Source organism: Syngnathus scovelli, chromosome 1 (assembly GCF_024217435.2).
Source record: "Syngnathus scovelli strain Florida chromosome 1, RoL_Ssco_1.2, whole genome shotgun sequence".
In the NCBI taxonomy this organism is placed as follows: domain Eukaryota; kingdom Metazoa; phylum Chordata; class Actinopteri; order Syngnathiformes; family Syngnathidae; genus Syngnathus; species Syngnathus scovelli.
The window spans coordinates 9260998-9284673 of record NC_090847.1 but is presented as its reverse complement, the minus strand read 5'-3'; the positions used below and the strand labels follow the sequence as shown (position 1 = coordinate 9284673).

General features: G+C 39.1%; 1 protein-coding gene across 1 annotated transcript in view; it reads right to left on the bottom strand.

The window, feature by feature from the left end:
* The window catches only part of gfra4b (GDNF family receptor alpha 4b), a 31537-nt gene that overhangs the window by 6302 nt on the left and 1559 nt on the right, over positions 1–23676 (bottom strand). The window contains exons 2-4 of the mRNA XM_049753631.2: positions 1233–1508; positions 831–911; positions 22–367 (exon numbers count right to left, since the gene is read on the bottom strand). Of these exons, the coding sequence (XP_049609588.1) occupies positions 22–367; positions 831–911; positions 1233–1508 (703 nt within the window). The remainder of the gene's footprint in view (positions 1–21; positions 368–830; positions 912–1232; positions 1509–23676) is intronic.

Here is a 23676-nt window from a genome sequence, read left to right as displayed (position 1 = left end):
AAACAATAAGCTCTCACTAACTTGCACACGTAGTCAGCCTCGCAGATCCTCCTCTGCGTAATGCAGCTGGGCTTTTCCACGCTTTCATAAGAGCAGCTGGGAACAATGGTCTGCCTGCGACGTTCCGCGCAGGCCGTGTCCGTGCAGGGGCAAAATAGCAGCTCATGCGTGTGGTCAGCGGGAATGCGGTCGAAGAACCTGCGCAGGGCTTTGTTGCATTTGACCCGGTTGCACAGGCCAGATTTGGCAGTGGGTTTGATGCAGGCCGAGACGTATTCTGTGCGCAGCTTCTGACACAAATCGTCCACGTTACAAGCCTTCGCCGCATCCAAGCAGCGATTCACAGTTACCATGCCAACATCAGAGTCTATGGAAAGAAATACAGAAGAGAACAAAATGTATTCTTTACATAGTATATATATCTACTATATACAGTAGATAAGCAGGCAGACTTTGCATGAATACCCCGGTTGGAGTACAGTTTGGTTTGTCAGATAAGTTTGTATCAATTGCAATGTGGTTTGAAGATCTCATAACAACAAACCTTCATGACTTACAAAACGGTGAATAGAATTCTTCAAAGTAAACACTACATTTTGCTGCCTCAGCAGTAAGTCCCCATTCCCATTCATAAATTGTATTACTGTAACACAGTGTGTGACAAAGATATCATTTTGGATGCAGGAATTTTGGTCAGATAAATGGTGTAGCTGTCCTTAGAACAAAACCGGCTTGTCTTTGCCTCAGGCCAGCTGCCAGGGAAAATCCAAGCGTACCCCAAAGGGTACAAAAGTAAAAATATGAAAGTTAATGAAGGTCAGCAGACTTGCCTGCTGTGATGGAGGCCAAACGGACATAGTCATAATCCCTCTGCACGGTTTCATAAGGGTAACTCTCTACCAAGTTGAGACCTGAGGGAGGAAGAAATGGTTTGAACCTGTAATTTTGCTGCAATCTGTCTAAATGATTGAAAATTACATAACCATTAAGGACGGACAAATGTTTTTAGGGTGAATTTGTCAATTTAGAACAGATATTCTCAAACTATGAACATGAATACCCATAACCTTAACGAGGACAAGCGCCAAAGTAAATCAATGGATGGATTGCAATATCATGCGTATTAATACAATGGCACGATTACTCTCTACTTGGCAATCAAGAGCATGTTTTTCAATAACCATCCCTAACTAAAATATAATCAGTTGTGACGTTATCCATCGACCGTCTACCGTGAATGATGGACTGGTGAAGGCTCCAGTAGATGCTCAGGCAGTTCTTTTCCTTCTTCATTCCCCGTTTACACTGGCAGCCGTGCAAAGGGCTGGAAAGCAGGGCGGACACTGCGTTGGCGCACTGGCTCCTGGCTCCAGGTCCCAGCTTCATGCTGCCATTGCCCGCCACGCACTGACGCAGCGTGCGCAGGCGCGGGCTGCAAGTGTCATCGCTTGAGCACATGTCTCCGGCCATCAAGCAGTCGCTGCCGGCCAGTACAACCTCCAACAGAGCTGTGGGAGAGGAAAGCAGAACAATGAGTTGTAAACTTTGACATGTAAGCTTGTTAGACTTGTGGTTCTCAAACTTTTATGGCATAAAGTGTATGCCAAGTACCAGTCTGGTAAGCCCAAGCGGGCATCAGAAAAACAAGAATGGAGGATTTTTCTCTCCAAGGTTTATTTGGCTGCATGCTGAAAACGGAATGTTTACATTATAAAGCCAAATTGTCCATTTTCCCTTAAAATCGGTACGTGTTATTTGTTATATTTTATGTATTTATTCATCTCATTAAATAATTTGTTAGTTATTGTGAATAATAACAATCATATTAGTAAAAATTGAAATTGTACATATACATTTTAAATGCAATTTCACTAAATGATTGGTTGTTTGTAATAAAAATAATTCTAAAAAATGCTACTTAAAATTGATGATTATTTATGATTAAAATAACACATATTTAAAGGCTCAATGACGCAAAACTCCTTCTGCCAACCCAATGCGGAATCTGCTGAAGCCTTTTGATGGACAGCATGTTTCCGTTCTTCTCCTTACTTGATTAAGCAAAACACACTGGGTCTTTGTTGAGTAACCACTGTGCTACTATCTTGTTGTACTAACGACGTTTTTTTTTTTCCAGTCTGATGTTAAGAGTGGATTGATATAATTGTGACCACAAGGTCCTATATGTTTACACAGTTTGTGTAACTTTGTGAATGCTTTCCCATTTCTGAATATTCTGTGATCATCTCCATTATTTAACAGTGTAGAATGTGGATCGAAAAAGTCTGAGATGGAATTTCATGCCTTTCTTTATATTCTTACAACAGCTTGAGTTCTTGCATTCATAGCGCATGCCCGCCCGACCTTGTCCTCAATAACTTTTATATTGGCGGATTCAATGGCCAAGATATTCAATGAGTAGATGCAACATTTGGTACAGAAACTGTTCAGTTCATCCATCCAGTTTCTGTCACTTATCCTATTCAGGGTCGTGGGTGAGCTGGAGCTTTTCTTATCAAACTTTGAGAAAGAAACAAGGTACATCTTGGCTTGGACTGCTTGCCAACCAATTACAGGGTAATTATGTAACCTAGTAACAAGTAACCTTTGAACAATTTATTTCTCTTAACCTAAAAAGGATGTTTTTGAAATGTAGAAAGAAGTTGCTGTACTTTGCTGAACTTTGAGAAAACCCAGCTGAGGGAACATGAAAAGGGAGCTGAGATTCAAACATTAGAAATTAGGCAGATATGCTAAACACTACTACACCATTCTTCCTTGATTTCACGAGTCTCCGCTTAAAATTAAACGCAATTAAACAGATAGAAACGTTTTTTTTTTTTCACAGACTCATTTTATTTTCATGGAAGCTGTGACCTTTAAGACAATTTCTTCCTTTGTTCTCTTGCCACTATGCATTTTCCATGATGATTCTAAGAAGAAAGTAGCTTCTATTAGTTTTATGAGGTTTCCGTGTCATAGTCCAAGGCATGAGCTCTAATCCGAAGTCTCCGACATCTGCCTCAATAAAACCGCTACACTTTTATGCACAGCAGATAATTCTGGGACACATTCCTATAACCCGTTACAGGTCTTGCCAACATCACACTTTTAAGTGAGTGTAAGATCTTCTATTCTCTTCATTAGAAGTCAGCAAAACCCTTCTAATAGAAACCTGTGTATGTGGTAGTGTGTGTAACGTGTGTATCAGCCCGTTTGTCCCGGCTACAAGTGTCGGCTTGTGCTGCGTAGCGCACAAGCCGAAATAGTCACCATTCATTACGAATGCAAATGGATAAGCTGATTTGACATTTCCAATGAGCTCATCTTGATGTAGCGGCGGCTTTAGCCTATTAACCATGTGAGTAATCAATGCGTTCCGAGGCTCAGTTAAGTCCTCACTTTGCCTGCCACATAAATCACAGACGGATTAGCTGATCAGTTACCCGTGTACGCTGACTAAATGGTCCACTGCAGGACAGATAAAATGGAAAATGAAATGTAATGAGGCCGACTCGAGTAGAGGCATTACTCCTGCTCCTTCGAATGATCACAGGCTCTCTTAAGATTTGGAAATTGATTTTATGTCTGGATTAACAGGAGCACCTGGCCTTGTCAACGTAAAGCTACTTGAGTGACAAACGCTTCTCTGCAGAGGTTCACACTTCTATAAGCTAGCCCAGGCGTTACACAAACGCTGACACGTAGCTCCTTCTTCTTTTGGCTGCTCCCCAACTTTCTGTTGTCTACCAAAAAGATGAACGGCTACATTTATTCAAATAAATCAGTCAAATTCATTTGAATCCTCACATTGACAATGTACTGTTGATCGACTGATAGGTGTTGTCTTGATTGAATAATGCCAATATATGAACAGAAGGATGACAGAAGAAGACTGTTTAAATTACCTTTTTGAACTGAGCAAGGAAATATATTGGTGTGATATACTTAACATAAAAACAATAATCAGAGGTAGTTTAAATACTGTGGTACCTTGAGGTGTATTACTTGGAAAAATACAAAAAGTCTCGATGAATGGTGGGTCGATTAACGGATAGACGGACGGACGGACGGATGGTGTCCAAATACTTTTGTCAGCAGTCATGTAGAACTGAACTTACCCTCTGTTAATTAATGACTGTTTGTAGGTTTCTACATCCTGTTTTTGTCGTTTCGGCTTGGTGAAACTGTCAGTGAGCGGCAATTGGTAAACAAATGACTTGAATTTGGATTTCATTTTCCTAGTGCTGTGCATCTGAGTCCATCTGTTTGTGCTTTTAAGAAGAAACAGAGTGAAGATGTAAGCTGCAAACAGTAGCTTCTTGTGCTTGTCGCTATCTGCCAGCTGCCATATGCTTGTCATTTGTGATCGGAGGTAGAATGTTTGTTGCTTTCAAAACTCTTAATTGAACAAAAATACCAAGTCTCAAGTACTATAACACGCAACAAAGTAACATTCTGAGCCACCCTCAAGTACTAAAAAGTTAAGTGCGACCCAACAAGTCCCTTTTATGAACCCTGTCCGTTTCCATGATGTCGTCTTTAAAAGAACAAGGCATTGATATAATACATTAAAGTCAGGCCAAAAAAGCAAATATAAATTTAAACATTGTAAAATATTTGATTTTGAGGGCACAAAGTGAGCTATTTCTGACATCAAAGGCACGCAGATTGATTTTGAGACAGCAAGTATTCAAAATGAAACGCTGTCACTTGGCTCACACTTCAAACACATGCTGCATTCAAGAACCAGCAGGAAAAAAAGCTGCCTCATTTAGCTTCAAAGTCCTGAAAAGAGTCACAGTCACACTTGAAGCACAATGTGCTTAAAATGCAAAACACTTTTTTTTTAATCTGCAGTTTGGCTTGAGATCTGTCCAACAATTTTCATCATTTCACACCACAGATCTTTCACTCCATGCTGTCTAGTTTAGAATTCTAATAAATAGGGGAAACTCTGACAACAGGCCTGCACACAATACATAATAAGAATGCCGACTCTGGGAAATGTTTCGTTAAAGACAGACTAAATGTGGGTGAATACGGATATAAAAAGTTTTTGGTAATTGAAAAGTACAAGACCATTATAAATGCTTTCAAAATGTGTGTACATGTGTAAATCACAAAAAAACTTGCATTTTAACAGGGGTGTGTAGACTTTGAATCCACTAGATCAAATTTAGATTTGTCAGGAATGAGTTGAGCCAGGGCGACCAAATGCAGCTTGAACCAGGATTTATTGCAGGGAAAAGGAGTTGGAAGGGAGGCAGACACAGACGGGAGGAAGACTCACGGCCAGCAAAACAGACAGACTGACCGACATGAAGTCCCCTTGGACAAGATTAAAATTCTGACCGTGAGCCTTCAGACAGACCGAGGGAAAACCAGATGACACGAACAGGAACACTGGGCACGAACAGGAATGGACACAACAGTAGACACCGACAGGGAGAAACACACGGGCAGGGCTTAAATACACAGGGTAACAATAGGAAGCAGGTGACAGACATTATGGTAACGAAAGGGGTGTGGCCGAGTGAAGTGCAGGCCGAGCGTGCTGTGGCACGGGCGTGACAAGATTCTCCCTAATATATAATTGAGGGATTGAGCATTGAGAATTATGTGGAACCAATCTTTTGTTAATTGGTTTCCGAGTCATTGTGGCAGAATAGTCTACAAGTCTCAATGAATTTCATGTCTAGAGTAGGATAAAACTAAGCTGAGCTTCATCCAAGCAAAGACAACCCCTTGAAGTGTATTTTGGAATCATAATTTGGGGATATGATTAAAGAATATATGATTTCTACATATAAGTAAGTAGAATTTTTTTAAGGAGGGTTGTCAATCATTCTGACATTTTTGCTATTTGCATCTGGGTTTTGGACATAACCCATGTGAATGAACAGCAGTTAATAGCACTCAGAGGGGAAAATAGATTCCTTGATCCTTTTTTAAAAAAAAAAGAAAGAAAAGAAAGAGAAACCACAATGTCTATGCATAATTACATTTAATAGAGCTTCAGATAAAAAAAAATCCAAAGTATTACACTGAATTTGACAGAGTGCCCCCACCCCCCCAAAAAAATTCATCTGTTGCAACCAGTCTTTGTTGCTTGAAATAAAAGGGACTGGATTGCACTTCTGACCATTTTTGAATCCAGTTGTGACAATCTGGCCTAAGCAAACAAAACAAATTTCTCATCCACCGCAACTCATCAATAGTCACAAGAGATTCTATCAGCATCGGGGTGTCAATTCGTTATGCGTCGTAGCTTTGAACATTCATTGCTTAGGCAAACCCGGAGAAAATCGAAGATCATCAAATTTTACCTGAACTCAGATAGTAAACAGAAAATTGATTGCCTGAAAAGTCTGTCTTGTTTGGGCTCTCTTAAGCACCGGAGGCTAACATCATTGGCAAGCTGAAATAAGTTTGAAACTTTTAACTACCTGCTGACGGACACGGGAAATTCGAGCCAACTAAAGAGCCTCTGCATATTTAGCTTTGACTGAACGCTACAGACATACAGAATGGTGGACCGTTTTCTCCCTGCAAAATTGCTCAGCGTCTCCTTAAACATTCAAATCGTGTCTTCCTTGCAGATGATGATGCGCAGACATGCTATGATAAAGGAGCAGAGACGCATAAAGCCACTCTGATCCTTAATGGAAAGCTAATGTGCTGCTGTGTCGCTTGCGGTTCCAAGGAGACAGGAAGCCTCCTCGGAATGGCAAAGGCATGCTTATGGAAGCTTATCAAATGTCTAAATGTACACACAGGCACACAGCTGGTTGTAACAAGAGAGGACGGTAAAAAAAAAAAATCCAAACTAGCTAAATTTGTTGTCCTGGCAAGTTTCCAGTTTCAAGTAATCATGATTAGAATTTGAGCATTATCACAAAATCAACAGCTGTACAACGTCGGTGCTTTCAATGAGTGAAGGCCAACGACATCATAATAACTTCCATAGGCTGTGGATAATTCAGGGGAGCGCATACATACGTTTCAAACTCTTTCAAGCACTGGCGACAGTTAGTCAAATGGGAAATCAACTGCCTTACACCTGCAGTCCTCTGAATGACTGAAGGCTGATGAGAACCTAAAAGGAAATTTGCCTCAATTGGGTCTCACATTATTCCGTGTTTTATTAACCCCGGCAAAAACAAACAATTCCATTGGAAAAACTTCGAAAACAAAGGCTTGGTTTCAGAACCCAACAAGTGTCATATGGCTGTAGTGAAAGTGGGATATAAATATTGTATCTTATTGTATTTTACTGCAGCGAGCGTCATCTTGCTTTACTGGCACATCTCAATATGCATTTGCATTATCACATACCGGTGACTCGTTACGTACATTCTCAAAGAGGTCTCAGTTTCCATTGGTCTTAAAGATCAGTAAAACATGATATATTTTCACCTGCAATTACTACGGCTAATTGTGATAATTGAACAGTCCAATAGGACTAACAACTGTTTTAATAATCGATTAATTTATCTGTTTTTTTGTTTGTTTTGTTTTTAAATCATGAATTAACCTGATAAAAACAACTTGAGGTTTCACACTTAGATGTAAAATATTTTCTGGTTTATTCAACTTACAACCAAGGTACCAAATTTGTACAACACAGGCTAATCTATGCTAAATTGTAATTAATGTGTGTGCAGAGCTACCTAAATTTTCATGATTTTTTCAGGATCTGTGTGTTAAAGACACCCAGTCTTGCTGCCAGCTGTGTCTGTCACTCAAACATCGAGAAAAAGAATGGGAGCAACATTGCCATACAGTTACAAATACTCAACAACAAAATCACCACCTTGGACTTAAGAAAGCTCCCAGCCTGCATTTAGACATTGAAATCTGCTGGCAGCCGCGGCATAATGCAGCAGACACAATCAGACACAACATGAATCATGTGAGATCCTCCATCACCATAAAGTCAAAGAACATGGCAAAATCCATAGCGCAGTTTGTTACGATGCCGTAAATCCTCAAGAATTTACTTTGTTTTCCAATTTTATGGATCCAGATGTGCACAAAACTGGCCATGTGCGACAAGAGTGTCTGTTTTTAGCGTTTAGGTTATTCAAATTCCTTGCATGTCTTCCTTGAGAACGCTATCGTTTTATATCGCACTTTGATTTTGCGTCTTAGTGATGTGTAATAGTTGTCATCACTCATCCACGGTGCTGGACGCTTGGTAACAAGTTGTCAATGAAAGACTAAAATGCCAAATGTGGGTCAGATTCCGAAGCAGAGGAGTTCATTATGGTGAGGGACCCACGGCAGCTCAGTTACATCGTTTATTGGGGCTCCTTTGCTAGTCTCTGTTTTAAAGCCTGAGACAAGAGGTCACTCGAGGAACAGAGCCTGACATGGAGATCTAAAAGAATCTGAGCTCTCAAGTGTAAAAAAAACCTTTGCACTGCCACATGAGCAAATTCTACCAAGCATTTCACGAGTGCCTTTAAGGATTAGGTTCTCATAGTGGATAGCTAGAAATAATGAGGAAGGGCACCTCGAAGTAATTCCTGAAATAGTTTGGAGGGCTTAAAACACTGAAATATGTGTTGCTGATGACATCTTCTCTTTTTTTAATTGAATTTGATTTTCTAAATTGGACATGCAGCCTCCTTTAAACTTTTTTTTTGTAGGATGCAGCACAACCATTTTTCTAATATGAAAAAATAGAATGTATATCAATAGTATACAATGAGCGGAGCACAGAAGCAGTTTGTTGAATCAAACGTGCAGTGTAATGTTTTGTTTCGAGAGGCGCCAGACTTTAGTGCAGCCTTCTGACAGTGGAAGAGGAAAGATGCTTAAGTCTCGGGAAGAATGCTCACGTCGTCAGATTTGTCAGGAAACACCTTCTTTCGAGGTCACTCCACCCAGTGTGTGAATTTTATGGAGGCATCACGCCTTTTCTACTGAAGCACATGGAAAAATATGCCCTTATGAATGACTGAAGAACAACGATACGTATATAAAAGCTGTCTTGATTGGATGCCTTTCAATGTGGGGTTTTTTGTCCATTTTTTTTGTGCATAGCAATTGCATTTCTATGTCAGGTAAAAAGAAATTGTGAAAACAATATCAATAGCTTTTAGCATGAGTGTCTTGTATGTCTGAAGCTCATGAATCACAATATAGTGTTGCTGCATTCAGTTGTTAATAAAAACTTGCAGTGCAGAATATGCTTTGCCATTTGTTCAACAATTTATACACAACTAACAAGATATTTGTGAGGAACACAGAAAGGAATGACTGAGTAACATGTTTTTTTTTTTTGTACAAGCAGCAATCAGATGCACGAAAGCAGAAATTCAAATCATCTGAAAAGTAGAGTGTACAAAAACCACTGTCCGGCAAAATCAACACCTTTTCAACTTCAACACTTTCACTGATGGCAGACCAATGACATCATGAGTTTATGAAGGAGAGCTCCTTTAAATGCGTCTTTTTCCCCCCCAGGAAGCTTGGTGACTATCCTTCACAGTTTTATTAATACAGTTTAAAGTGTAAATATAAATTAAGGAGCTAAATGAGATAGATTCGCACATTCTTGTCTTGTTACTTGACAGATGTTAACAACTGTCTGGAAACATGTTGGCCCAAAAGGGGTCACGGAATTGAAATGCAAAACAGGAGCCCATTTGGAAGTACTTCATGTACTCTTCTACTAGGTGAAATTTTTAAGTAATTCTCTTTGGAGAATTAGGTGTCTTTTTATATCACAGATATGCATTGTTAACGTGGGCGCCACAGAGAAATAACTTGTGCTCTAAAACTTCGCATGTACAGTCGAAACTTTTGAAATTGGTCTCGCATTGAAATGAACTGAATTGCAGTGCAGACGGGTGACAATTAGGGATTAACGTATGACAGGAAACTCCAATCTGCACTGAGCACACTTATCACATGCTTTTCTTTCGATGTAAAAAGACCTTTTAGGCCAGAGAGCAAGACTAAAGGAGAGTAAGACATTGATATCTCGAACAATACACTTAAATTGTGCTATTAGTCTTAGCCACTGCTGTAATCATATAGTGTGTCACATTAGCATCACGTTAAAATTTTCCCCTGACTCAGTCACCCAAAAGCTTTACAGTCTGTCTGAGAATTTCTGCTATTTTCATTTTATATCAGTACATGTGATAAGCCTTGTCAATCAAACTTAACAATAATGAAACGCTGAAAGTTCACTCGCATAATACTTAACGAGAAGTGGAACTTAACTAACAGCACAGTCAACCCCCCACCATTAAAAAATAAACAGTTTGGAGATAATCTTATTTAGAAAAAGCACACATGTATTGACACCTCAACATAATAACAACTATTTCATAGAAATCATTTTTTGTCTGGGAAAAAGTCAGCTACCTTAATGCTGACACACAAGGCAAAATGCCTTAGACTGACTAATTACTAACAATAACACAGTTTTATAACCCTATAAGCAACAGCTATTAGAACACAGATGGTGCAGCAACATATGTACACAGAGAGTATGAACATTTTCACAGGCCTCTTTTAGCCTCTGTGAAAAATGAGCAATTCATTTAATAGTCAGGGTACACCCCAAGCTGGTCACCAACAAATAGCAAAGCACACATAGACCAACAACCACTCACTTTCACAATCACACATTTAGACAACTTAGATTGATCAGTCATTCGCTGTAATATTATATTGCCTCTGGTGAGCAAGTAATGCACCTCAAAAGGAACTGCACAATAAAAGCATGAAATGAAGATCTAATTCATCCATCCATCCATCCATTTTCTGAACCGCTTAGTCCATGAAATAATAATAATAATAATAATAATAATAATAAATTATATTTATAACGCACTTTACATTCGGAGGAATCTCAAAGTGCTACATGGCAAGTAAAAACAAGAAAACAAAGCAAAGACAAGTATAAAACAACTGGACAACAACCAGGATGTGAGAACAGGATTACGGAAATGCTAGAGTAAAGAGGTGCGTTTTAAGTCCGGTTTTGAAAGAGTCGGTGGATTGGGGTGCTCTTAGGTGGTCGGGGAGGGAGTTCCACAGTGTGGGGGCTGCATGGCAGAAGGCCCGGTCGCCCATTGTGCGCAACTTGGTTTTCGGGACGTGGAGAAGGTGTGAGTTGGATGAGCGGAGGCTTTGGGTGGCAGGTTTTGGGGCAAGGAGTTCTTTGGAGCACGGGGGAGCATGTCCCTGCATGTTTAAATGCTATTTAACTGTCTGTACTGTATACATTTATGAAGTGAAACACTATGGAGTTTAATTTTTCATGTTAACACGTAAAATAAATTTTAACAATATGTTGGAACTGTATAATGCAACTTCCATTCATTTCAATGGGGAAAGAGGATTTGAGATAAACGCGCATAAAATTGCTAGCGTGGTCACCCAATGAATTTCACTGGTAAGTTAAGGTACTTTTGTGCGTTGAATCGAGCAGAGACGTTTTATTTAAACGAAAGTAGTGCTTTGCGGTTGCCATCTACTGTGTGAGTAATTGAAACCTTTATGGGGAGACTTTAATTACTCACAAATTTTCACTGTTAGCAGCAGGGTTTTGTCTCTACACTTTACTTCTGTGACACCAATTATTACTTTCCTATTATTCTGGGCTACCATCTTGTAGAATCACAAATGCTACAAATAGCCAAAGGGCAAAAAAAAAAAACACCAGTATGAAAATGTGTCAACAGCCAACCATGAATAGGCTAATTATAAAAAGGTGATTTACTTTATTATACATTTTTGCCGTAATTGTCACCTAAAAAGTCCAAAGGAAGTCAACCACCATAACACATAGGAACCAAACATTTCACAGGCAAAGGTTCCAGTGTGTTTTTTAAGAAAACATTCCCAGCGCTGTTTTTGTTATTCAACAATTTCATGCAATTTTGCCAAGTAATGTGAACATTGGTTTGAGCCCCACGGACTTAAAAAAAAAGTCGCCATTTCCCTATTTCTCCAGGCCACATCAGCTTTATGCGCGTTCATGCCAAGCAACATCAGTGTTTTGGTGACCTTTTATTGGCCACCACAGAAAGAAATGTTGTTTTCACAAACCCAAACAACTGTTTCTCCTCTTTCTCTAGAAAGACATGTACAAACCTACTGAGGCACATAATCCCTAGCAGCAGGTTAGCCTGCATAAAGAGCCCACCGACGTCAACTACATCTGACTGCAAGATAAGTGAAGCAATTTTTGACAGCAAATCATCAAAATAGTAAAAACGTAAATCATCACTGCTTTCAAATGTAAACTAATGGGACGTTCTCTTATTATTAATGAGAAGGTTATTTGGAAAAACAGACCCTTCAGTGAGAGCATAGCAGACTGTCAATGTTTAAGTGCCATAAATGCATGCACCATTTATGTTGTTTTTCATTGCTCACAAACACAGCAAGGAGTCCTAATTATTGTAATGCGGAACTGCTACTTTACATTGGAGTTCAAGCAAAACATTTTTTATTTCAGCGTTGTCACAACACCTTATTAGACCTTATTTAAGCCAGCATTAATGTCTTTTTTTCTGAAAGAAGCAAAGAAGAAGGGGAGCGGGAGGAGGAGTCTGTATTGATAATGTTTCAGTGAACAAAACGACTTGATTTCAGTCTGACTGATGTGTACCATTTGAGAACCTGTTTGCGCTGTTTGATATGATTTGACACCAACAAAACAATCATTGAAATGCTTAACACCAACTTTCCAAGGGGAGGAGGATTTTTTCACGATAAGAACAATTGAGTAAACATTGACATTGACGTTAGCTTCTCGCACAGGCTTCAGTGGGTAGCAGCCATATGCGTATTTGTAAACAACAGGTAGTAATGTATAGAGTATATGTGAGTTTAAATGTGCTGTAAACTGCATTATTGGTTGATTTCATTCTAGTGTGCTTCCATTTCTTTATTTTTGGTTGATTGTCAATTTACTTCTGATTAAGTCATAAAGCTTCCTGGTGCTGTAGTGATTAGAGAGAGTAACAATCATCCCTGTAGCTGGGATTCAATTTCCACTCAAGTATTTATGTTCTCTATTTAAAAGAAAACAATTATTTTAGGCCCCCAAGCTCAAGTGGTACATTCAATGTTTGCGTGCCTCTTTCAGCCTGCCATGCATTTCCTTGAGATTTCTGTGTGGTGTGCAACACAAAATATTGGGTAGAGGCTAAGTTGATTTTCCCTTTATATGACATAATTCAAGTTTCTTTTCCGGTGTTATAATAGCGAGAGTTTACAGACTCAAGGAAATTGTAGGTTATCAACAAGGCATATTTTGTTCAAACTTGTAGGTTCCTGTCTAAATTATTTCCATATGTGTTCATTTATAGCTCATCCCACAAGTTGTTCAAAATCCCAGAGGAGTGTTTGGCGATTCCTGTAAGGGCGACACATTCACAGTAATGTTGCTCTGGTTTCACAGTGATCACTCACGCCGTGCTGTCGAATCCTTCGTGGCATTCTCTTCATCCGATTAATTAGGGCCTTAATAAGCGCTCTGGGAGGGATGCGGGTGGTGACAGGGCCAAAGGCTTCTTTGCACAAATGAGGCCAAATTCTTGCCATTGCGGACTTTAATGAGAAGTCAGAAGTATGGCGGTGTCAAAGAATTGTTCCTGTTCACTTGAGTTTGTAGACACAATACAGAGAAAATGAAAACAGCTGACCCACTGTCCCAGTTTTTACACTGCACACTCATGTCTAACAAAATACTATCAGAGCCTGTTTGTAATCATATTTCATATTCATTGGTTGTCATCCGGCTAATATTCCATCTTTTCGTAGTACGTAACCTATATAATATTTTTTGGAGACATTATGACTGATGGAACAGAACCATCTCATCAGTTTGTTTATTGTTTTGTTTTTGCGTCATTCTGAAATGCCTTTGAGTTTAAGTTGAACGGTCACTTGCGTTTTCTAAGAATCATGTACATCTCATAAATTCTGCCAGGTTGACTAAGCTTAGGGCCACAACTGATTAAAGCGTTCAAAAAATCATTATTCAATTGCTGGATGCCATGCCACTGTGTTGCAGTGATATCCTTCCCTCTTCGTAAAAGGCCAAAGTTGATGCAATTTGCAGTATCTTCGTGTAAAATAGGCTCAAGACCCTGAGACAAAAGTTTTAATAATCACAGCTCAGTGAGATACAAAAGTGCTGCTGAACTTGCGAGTGCCAATTTGTCGGCTGCATCATTGGCTGCTCCTGAGCAATTAATCTTGGCGTGGACAACGGAAGTGGCATCCTCCTCCCTTGCATCAAGCAGATGTTGTAAATCCACTGCAGCTCGCAAAGACAGGTGCCCTCCAGCCACTCTCTCTTCTTTTGTCTGCTGCCTCAGTAATGGCACATTTCCTTTCCTTGAACGCAGAGGGAATGAAGCGGCACGTCGTCAAGCTTCTATCATCTCCTCATTACAGGGTTATACAGTTGAGATTAGTTGACCAATCACCTCAGAGGGAGGGGGATTTTTTTGAACTATTATGCTGGGGTTTAAGTGTTTGCAGATGCAGATGCTGAATGAATGTACAATGGCAAGAACCCTTGTTGATTGTCAACTTAAGGTGGGGGTGTGCAAAGTCTGTGTCATGGCGGCCCACAACTTTTCCTTTATTGCCTATTCTATAAAATATAATATATAAATATGATAACGATAAATGCCAAGAAAAGTCGTATCACTTAGATTTGGCACTTTAAGCAACATATATTTGAAAATAGATGGTGCAGCAACACACAGAGACACAATATAGACACAATTGTTGAAGGCATTTTCTTTGAAAACCAACAAATATTACAACAGCTTGGTGAGTGAGTTAGTTGAGAAAGTCTTGTAAGTCTGTATTCACTGCCTCCTGCTGAGCAAGGTGAGCACCCCAGAAAGAGCACATCATTGAGGCATGAAATCGTGATGTACAATGTGATAGAAAGTAGAATATGTAGAGTTATAGTTTTCATATGAAATTTTAATTAATTCCATTTTCATTCATTTCAATGGGGACAAGATGCTTTCCGATATCCGAGTGTTTTCAGCTACGAGGATGGTGCGAGAAAATTTCAATTTGTAAGCCAAGGCATCACTGCATGTACTTTGTTGCATTAAACATATAGCTGAGAATTTGCTGTCTCTTTCTTTGAATTATTAAAACTTAAACCCTAACCAATATTACACAATATACAATACATTCAGGGTTTTTTTCAATAAACAAAAGATGAAGAATCGCAAAATGGCCCCAAAATTCTTTTCACTTTTTTCTGAAAGTGACCATTGGTGTAAAAAGTTTAGATTTTTAGTCCATGTATTTTTGTTTTTTTTGTTTTACAATGACCCACATCTGTTGTTGTGTATAAAATAGTTGTCAGACAGCAACAACTGCTTTTAACACTTCACACCCACTACAGAATATCCTTACAAAGTGACGACATCCGATCCTTTACGTCGCTGATACGCTTTCAACGGTGGAAAATTGTGGGTGTTACTTTGTCCCTTTATTCTGTGTCATAGGGAGCAAGTTATATAATGAGTGTTTTTTTTTTGGTTTGTTTTGAACCTCATTTTCCATGTAAATGTATGCATTATTTAGCTATGCTCTTCTTAAAGTCAATCTGTGCCCTTATTAAATGTGACTGATCAATTAAGATAGGCTATTCCTTAAGGAAGACTTGTTCCTCCTTTCGGCCAGCTTCCACTATAATTTCAGGTTATTGCTTGACTGTCTGACTGAGGCAAATCTTTGTATTTTCTTTAACAGGAATAATGAAATAGAAGAAGCTCAATGGATAGTTAGATAGATTGTTAGGATGCAGTGTTTCTTTTTGCTGTCAGATTCCATCACAAGGAATTGAGGCAAGACAAATGACCCGCGCCAGGGCTCGTGAGCTTCTAGTTATGAAGCCATTTCCTGCATTTCCTATTTGTACAACACAACAATAATTCAATTTATTTCACATAAACGGGCATTTCCAGACATTCCTTTTGATTGTGGCCACACTCAGCTTTCCCTGATTTGATTAACAGAAGAGCTCCTCCTGGGCATAAGAGACGGCAAATTAATTTCTGCTAAAACACTATTTGCAGCCGCCTTAGTGTACGTTCCAGCTCAGGAACACTGATAAGGAACTATTGCATTATCTTGGCTGAAGCTCAGTGGTATTTACTTATCTGTGCATGTAAACTAACGCTGCTACTTCTATATAGTTGGAGGCCACAATTCCTTTTTAATGAAATTACATTAATAATGCAGCATGTCCACATATCAAATAGTGCTGTTGCTGTCTGTCATGAATCTGCGTAAGGAAAAAACGCAGTTGCATTCACGGTCGCGGAAACGTACAGCTGAGAAGCTTTAAGGTCAGCTCCTTTTGTATGGGGAGCGAGATTGTTTACGCTTTGGTCTTGTTTTGCACAACATTTGTAACATAACATAACTCGAATAACATTTACCAAGGCTGCTGATGTTTATGCAAGTTTGAAATTTGAGAGACAGGCGAGGGTGAGGTTATAAAAGCCAGCATGTACTATCACTGAGGAAATGGTAAAGGAGATGAATCAATCGCTGTCACATTGCCATTCTAAACTAATTGTCTTTAAACTCTCAAGAATACAGGCTTTACTTCAAAGCAAGAATCCTACTGATTTCAAATAAGATCATCAATTGAGGCAACTATGTAACTATGATTTGGCATGATTTGTGGTCTAAAGAATGTCATGGCAGCTCTGAAAAGTTACATCAATGCACCATTAGTTCAGTGATGTTTTTCCATCCTATTAATGGTTAAATAACAAAAGATTGTTTTTCACATTGTCAAAGAGCGATATTGTTCATTTGATTTACTGAGATCAATTTTCAAATGGACGGGCATAATTTTCAACCTAGTCTTTAATGGAGAAAGTCCATTGATTTTAAATGATACAGTGTATCAAATGGCTGGATAGTGGTTAGGGGTTTTCCACAGTACTCCGGTTTCCTCCCACATCCCCAAAACATGCTTCTTGTTGTTTGTCTATAGAATATGTTCTCTCTGATTGACTGATGACTAGTGTGCCCCGCCACCCCCAAAGTCAGCTGGAATAGTTCAGTGGTTCTAACCTTGTTGGAGATACCGAACCCCACCAGTTTCATATGCGCATTCACCGAAACCCTCTTTCGTGAATTTTTATTTATTTATTTATTTATTTTTCAAATTCAAGACATTGATTTTTTTTTTTTTTTTTACTGGTGCACACAATTAGCCGTGCATGAACATCACCTTGTTCAAACAACAAAACCAACACAATGCATGAACTCACAACAAATGACACACCCGCAAATCAGTGTGTGTTGCCTTTGCGAGACCAATTCAGATAAGCGTCATCACAAATTTACACAATAAATCAGACGTGTTCGGACCTCCACAGTGGAGGCTCTGCCGAACCCCTGAGACCAACTCAGCGAACTCCTAGGGTTCGATCGAAACCAGCTTAAGAACCACTGCTCTAGTTACCCTTGAATCTCAGAAGGACACGTAGTTTAGAAAATGAATAATTAGGTACGTCGATCGATAATAGTTCCAGTGGTCACTCTTAGACAGGGCCTTTATTCATTTATATCTATTCATTATTATTGCAAATTTAACAAAGAACAGACATAAGTTGGCGTCCTAATGTTACAATTCTACTTGAGGGAAACTACTGTTTCCGGCAAAGATTGTTCTATAACAGTGGTTCATTACATCCGCTAAAAAAAAAAAGAAAAAAAAAAAAAAAGAAAAAAAAAAAAAAAGAAAAAAAAAAAAAAAAAGAGTGGCCATATGTACCTGTAGGTCCTAGTGTGCAATGAAAATTCTCATTTCACACTCAGCTAACCTGGGTAAGAGAGAATGTCCTTGGACCTTTTGTCAGGCCCCCTTCTCAAGAATTCCCTTCCATCTATCATCATGAAAACCCACTTAGACGTAACAGTGTCCAGGAAAGAAGAGGAGCTCTCGCTTACTCTGCAAAGGCATAAGGCTTCCCTTTCTGGAGCAGGTTTTCTTAGTGGGAAGAATCCGAGTTAATGCGCCTCAGTTTCCCTCGATTTCACAAAATATTTTTTTTTTTTTTTTTTTTAGGGGACGCCATCTTCTGTCGCTGAGCATAGTGATCAAGATAGATGTTTGCAGTGCCTTATAGAATTGGTTTGTTGTGATAGCACTCCGATTTGTGATAGTGCATATTTCCTTAAAAATATGATACCAAGGAAAATAGAATTAGGTACCGATGATACTGATAATGGTACTGATGTGATAAGAAGACATTGTTGTGCTTGAAGTTTGCTGGGGGTCAAAGCTGTTGAAAATATTTCACTTGAATTTGTCTGAGGGTCAAAATATTATAACTGATGTGAAAAACAGTCAACATATTCTAAAGGATGAATGCGATGTCATTAAGGATTTTTCCAAATTCATTTTATACTAGTTATATAAATTACCTTAATAATATGATCTCATGTTATAATGATAAAGTAAAAGCCGTGATTCACAGTCAAGATTTTTTTTTGTAAGTGCTATTAATTTATATCCCACACGTCCTATAAATTGATCTACTGATTCAGCCAATCAGAGCATTACTATGGTTTTGTCAGTCACTTGTTGCTCTGTCAGTAGACCAAGGTTGTTAACAACAAATGAAATAGTAACTAAAAACTACTAAACTTGGGAATTAACATTTTCATTACTGAAATAAAGTAAAAACACTACATCTTACCATTATGAAAATAATCCTAAATGGAGAGAAAATGTCTTTTGTTTTCATCTTTGTCAATTTATGTAATACATGATCTTTCAGAGTTCATTTGAAATGTATTTATTGTGGTACTGCTCTTTATCTATACAGAAAGTCAATTCAGAATTGTAGTTTACTTTATGTTTGTCTTCCCCTCAAGAAATACTCCATATATTAAACAAATATTAAAATAAATGAAAACAAAACTAAAACAAAGTATTTTTAACAAATAAAAATGAATAAACTTGCTTTAAAAACTAATTAGACCTAATGGAATTGTAAAAAAGCAAGTCAAAAAAGAATTAATAAACAGCTATAATAAAAGAAATTTCAAAGTCTATAATAACCCCACAGGAGCCTCTCAGTGCACTACTCACCATGCTGATAATCTTCCCGTACATAACCAGTTTCTTACAAATAAATTCCAGGCTGATATTGATATTTCCATATCATCCCAGCTGACCATTCTCTCATCCTCAAAAGTGTAGCAGAATGAAAGAGCAATCCAGGATAATGATCATTTAGTATAACATAAGTGACAGCGTGAGGGAAGACGCAGTGGGGGGGAGCCTGACATCAGATCCTGCATTTTACTCCTCACCGCTGGCAACAAAAGTGAGGACACCCCAGAATAAAAGTGTCCAAAGTGGGACCAGCAATCTCGACATTAACGGCTGTGTGTTGAGTCATTTGGAGATAACAGTAATTTTATAACGTACAGCTGTACACGTTTCATTGTAGTGTCATTTCTTCAGCGTTGTCCTATCAAAACTAGATAACAGCAAGTTTGAAGGCTTGAATCACTTTGGTGAACTGCTGCTCCTTGTGCCGCCCTATCATTTACTGGTTATTTTCTTTAAACACATCCCACATCAGGGTCCTTGACAGTCATAATCAGGATGTGACTTGCTTTGGATCGATGACTGTCAACTTTGTGTAGTGATTGAAGTCATTACCGAGGCAGACAATTATGCGAGGCATTGAATAATGACACAGTGAAAGGGCAGCACAGCGAAACGGACATCGAGTGAATGCGTCTCCTCTGCAGACTTTGCAGCCTTAATAATTGAATACGTTTTAAAGGCTCTGACTGGCGAAACAAGCTAGTCCACCGGAGGTGAAGTCGAAGAGCCTTTCCGTCTGGGAAGCTTTTAACTCCGCTGTCGCACAACAAGTGAGTGAATATTACTAAGCCACTGCATTTTGTTAGATGGAATACTGACATCCTTAATAGAGCTTTAGTTCCTGCTCATGAGATGTGTGCAAGGCCCTTGTGGTCTAATAATCAGCTACGTTAAAAGTTCAGTGAAAAGACGCAGGCTACTATACAGTGAGGACGGATGTTTGAAGTTTATAGCTGTTCTAATTCTACAATGTATTAAAAGGGGATTAAAATATTCCTTCCACCCAAATCGATGGGTGTGTGGAGTGAGTGCCTGCCCACCCATCAAGCGTGAAGTTACACAATCAAGCATGTAGCTGCAGTGAGAAAAGTTGTCTGTCTTTCTGAATGTTGACTGATTGTGATGAAACAGTTTAAATAATTTACTACTTCATGCCGGCCCGATTCGGGAGTTGGCAGGCAAAGAAGGGACTTTTGTGTTTGACGATGTTTCTGTTGCATGTGCCATATGATGTTCAGAACACTTTGGTGTAGTTTGGCAGCTTGGTAATGAAGTACTGCCCCCACGAGCGAAAATACAATCCATATTTTTACTGAGCTTGCAGTTAATTACATTTAGAACTTGACAAGTCGCCACGCCTTTGCTCCATCTGCTGGTGTCATGACAATGAAAGGCACATCCAAAGTAGGAGGTGGTTGGTACAGACTCCAAACAGGCTTATTACAGCAATGCTGGAGAGAGAGTGAAAAGTATTTATAAAAATTGCTCAGCTCATTTGAAGTATGTTGCTAACCAAAACAGAAGCACCTTAATGGCCATTGTTTGTTTTCCACCAAATTGTCACATCTCCAACAACACTCCATATACTACGTGGGCACACCCAGCTTGACAGAGACCAGCAGAAATGCAGCGAGCCTTGAGCTCACGCAAAAGGCAAAATGCGCTAGAAAATAGATGCCTAGTGTCGACGAGTGAGGAAAAAACGTGATATCAGGATTCCATAACACAGCATTAAGTTCCCCATAAATCTCATATTGCAGAATATTACGTGTTACACAATCTCCTATCCTGCACATTTTTCATAGGGCTAAATAGTGATAATGAAGCATAAAAGACGTTAAAAATACACATACAATGTATGTGTATTATGCTGTGATGCCAACTATGATGCCACCTGCCTCAGGTGTAAGTCATGACAAATGTTTTGCAGGAGGTCAAGCCAATATGCTTGCTAATCGCATGCTCTGGAGTACTTATCTATCACCATTACGGATACAGGTCACATCCTCCAATGTCGAAGCTATAAAGTCAAAAATTACATTTTGGCTGATGCTGAGTGCCGAGAGACTATAGTTCCACCTCACATCTAGGTACAGAACAAGGTACCGTAATTTCCGGACTATAAGTCGCGCTTTTTTTCATAGTTTGGGTGGGGGGGCGACTTATACTCAGGAGCGACTTATATATGTTTTATTTCACAAATTTTTACTTGAGCATTAAGTCCACTTACTTACAAGTATAGTTGACCACTTCCCATGTTATTTTTAGTATAGTTGATCACTTCACATGCTTTTATATCTTTATCTTGAACATATTCAAAACATAAAAAATAGAGAAAACATCAAATAAAGCAATTAACACTTTAAAGCACCATATCCAAGTCCACTGTCTGCTGTATGTACACTTGCTCTATTTTTGCTCCTTATATTTATTATTATTATTTATTATTATTTGGCCCATTCTCAGCTCTTTGTTTGTGTTTGTCACGTTAGCATACCTATCGTTTAGCCTGTTGTTGCTATTTAATGAATTGGAGTGACACCGATGGTTTTATAAACATGTTATTCATGTAATAGTTGTCCTTAATCACTCTATATGTTACGTCAGGCCCGTTCTCAGCTCTTTGTTTGTATTTGTCACGTTAGCATACCTATCGTTTAGCCTGTTGTTGCTATTGTTTAGCCTGTTGTTGCTCGTTCATGACTGTTTTTGGTGTGGGATTTTGTCGAATAAATTGCCCCCCAAAGTGCGACTTATACTCCGGAGCGACTTATATATGTTTTTTTCACTTTTTGGGGCATTTTATGGCTGGTGCGACTTATACTCCGGAGCGACTTATAGTCCGGAAAATACGGTACATCATACCTTGTAAATGTATTGAAATGATTCAAATGAGGCATTCAGACTTTAAAGAGTCAATTGCCCCATTCTTATATTGACTCTGAATGTTCTGGACTCCTTTTTCCATTAAAGGGTCAACACCTATTGATCAGCTCAGAACACTGACATGTTCAAGTCAAACTACCTGACAGTTTACAGAGTTGTTCATTTGTCACGTCTCACTAAGTTAGTTACCATTGCTTTCTCCATCAAGCTCCCAGCATGGTGCATTCACTGTGTGCACTTCTTAGAGCAATATAGTAACTCATCCATCCACTCATCCAATTCCGGCAGCGCTTATCCTCATTAGTGCTCCGGGTAACAGGATCCTATCACACCTGACATTGTCGCGATAGGCGGTGTACACCCTTGACTGGTCGCCAGGCAGATGCATGATAGACATACAAGGTTTCACAATATAGTCATATCTCGGGACAATTAGAGCAGTGATGTCAAACTTGTGTTAATCGCAGTCTGCATCGTAGTTAGAGTTTCCCTCTGGGCCAGGGGGGTGCTCGAACAATGCGTAATCACTGAGAGTCGAGACTCTGTTCCCATTTACAAATTAGATGTGTAGCCGGGCTGTGTGAAAGTTACACTTCTTGTCCCATATCTAACAAGTTCTCTATAGGAACTCCATCATGTAACATAATTGGCTCTGCATTTGGTCATTAGTATATCATTTTTATGATGGATAGCTAGTTTTAAAAGTAAGACAAGGGCCACATAGAATGTTGTGGAGGTTGATCTGGTACTGATCTTTATTGTTCCCAGGAGGCAGTTTGGTATGCAACAGTGCAACACAAGGCAAACACAGAAAAAACAACAGGAAAACAAAGTTTCATAAATAAAGCAAAAACAATGATAATTGTCATCATCATATAGAGTGCACTCTCACAACTGATACAGCTAAAGGTACAAAAGAATGAATTAATAACAAAGGTAAGATGAGTGAGGTGGCTTGCCTAAAGTTTAATGGGAAGTCACTCCAAAAAGCAGGAACGGCAACCGAAAAGCCTCACTTGCCTCTGAGCTTCCTCTTCGGCCTCCGTATCGCTAATAAGGTCTGGTCCTCCGAAGATAAGGCACCGAGCGGGTGCGTATGGGTGAAGGAGCTCAGAGAAGGTGGGGCCAAACCATTTAAATATTTGAAAATGAATAACTGAAATAAAACCATACAAATAAGCAGTACAGACATGTACAAATGCCCCAATTGACAATTTTAATCAGGCCTCGCCATGTCAAAGGCAAAACGTTGGCATCTGATAATACAAGAATATGGCTTACATTGGAGCATACAAAGGTTGACCTATTCATTTATCACCAATTCAACTAGCTACTGAATAGCTTTTCCCTTTATCAGAGTAACCAGTACAGGACTGTGATTGAACAGTATACATTTGTGGGATGCGGCTCAGCTCCTGGTGACTTTCTTGATGAGGAGACATCATCAAATATATGTTCTATAAAATTGTCAATTGTGAAGCAGTCAACTAATCTGTCAATATTTGTACACGTAATGGAAATGCTGGCAATGCATGCAAAACCATTTTGAACAGCATGTGCCACCACAGGAACTTGTTGATGATGAACTCTCTCCTTTTTGCCATTTCACTTGCAGGATCTCCAGGGAACTT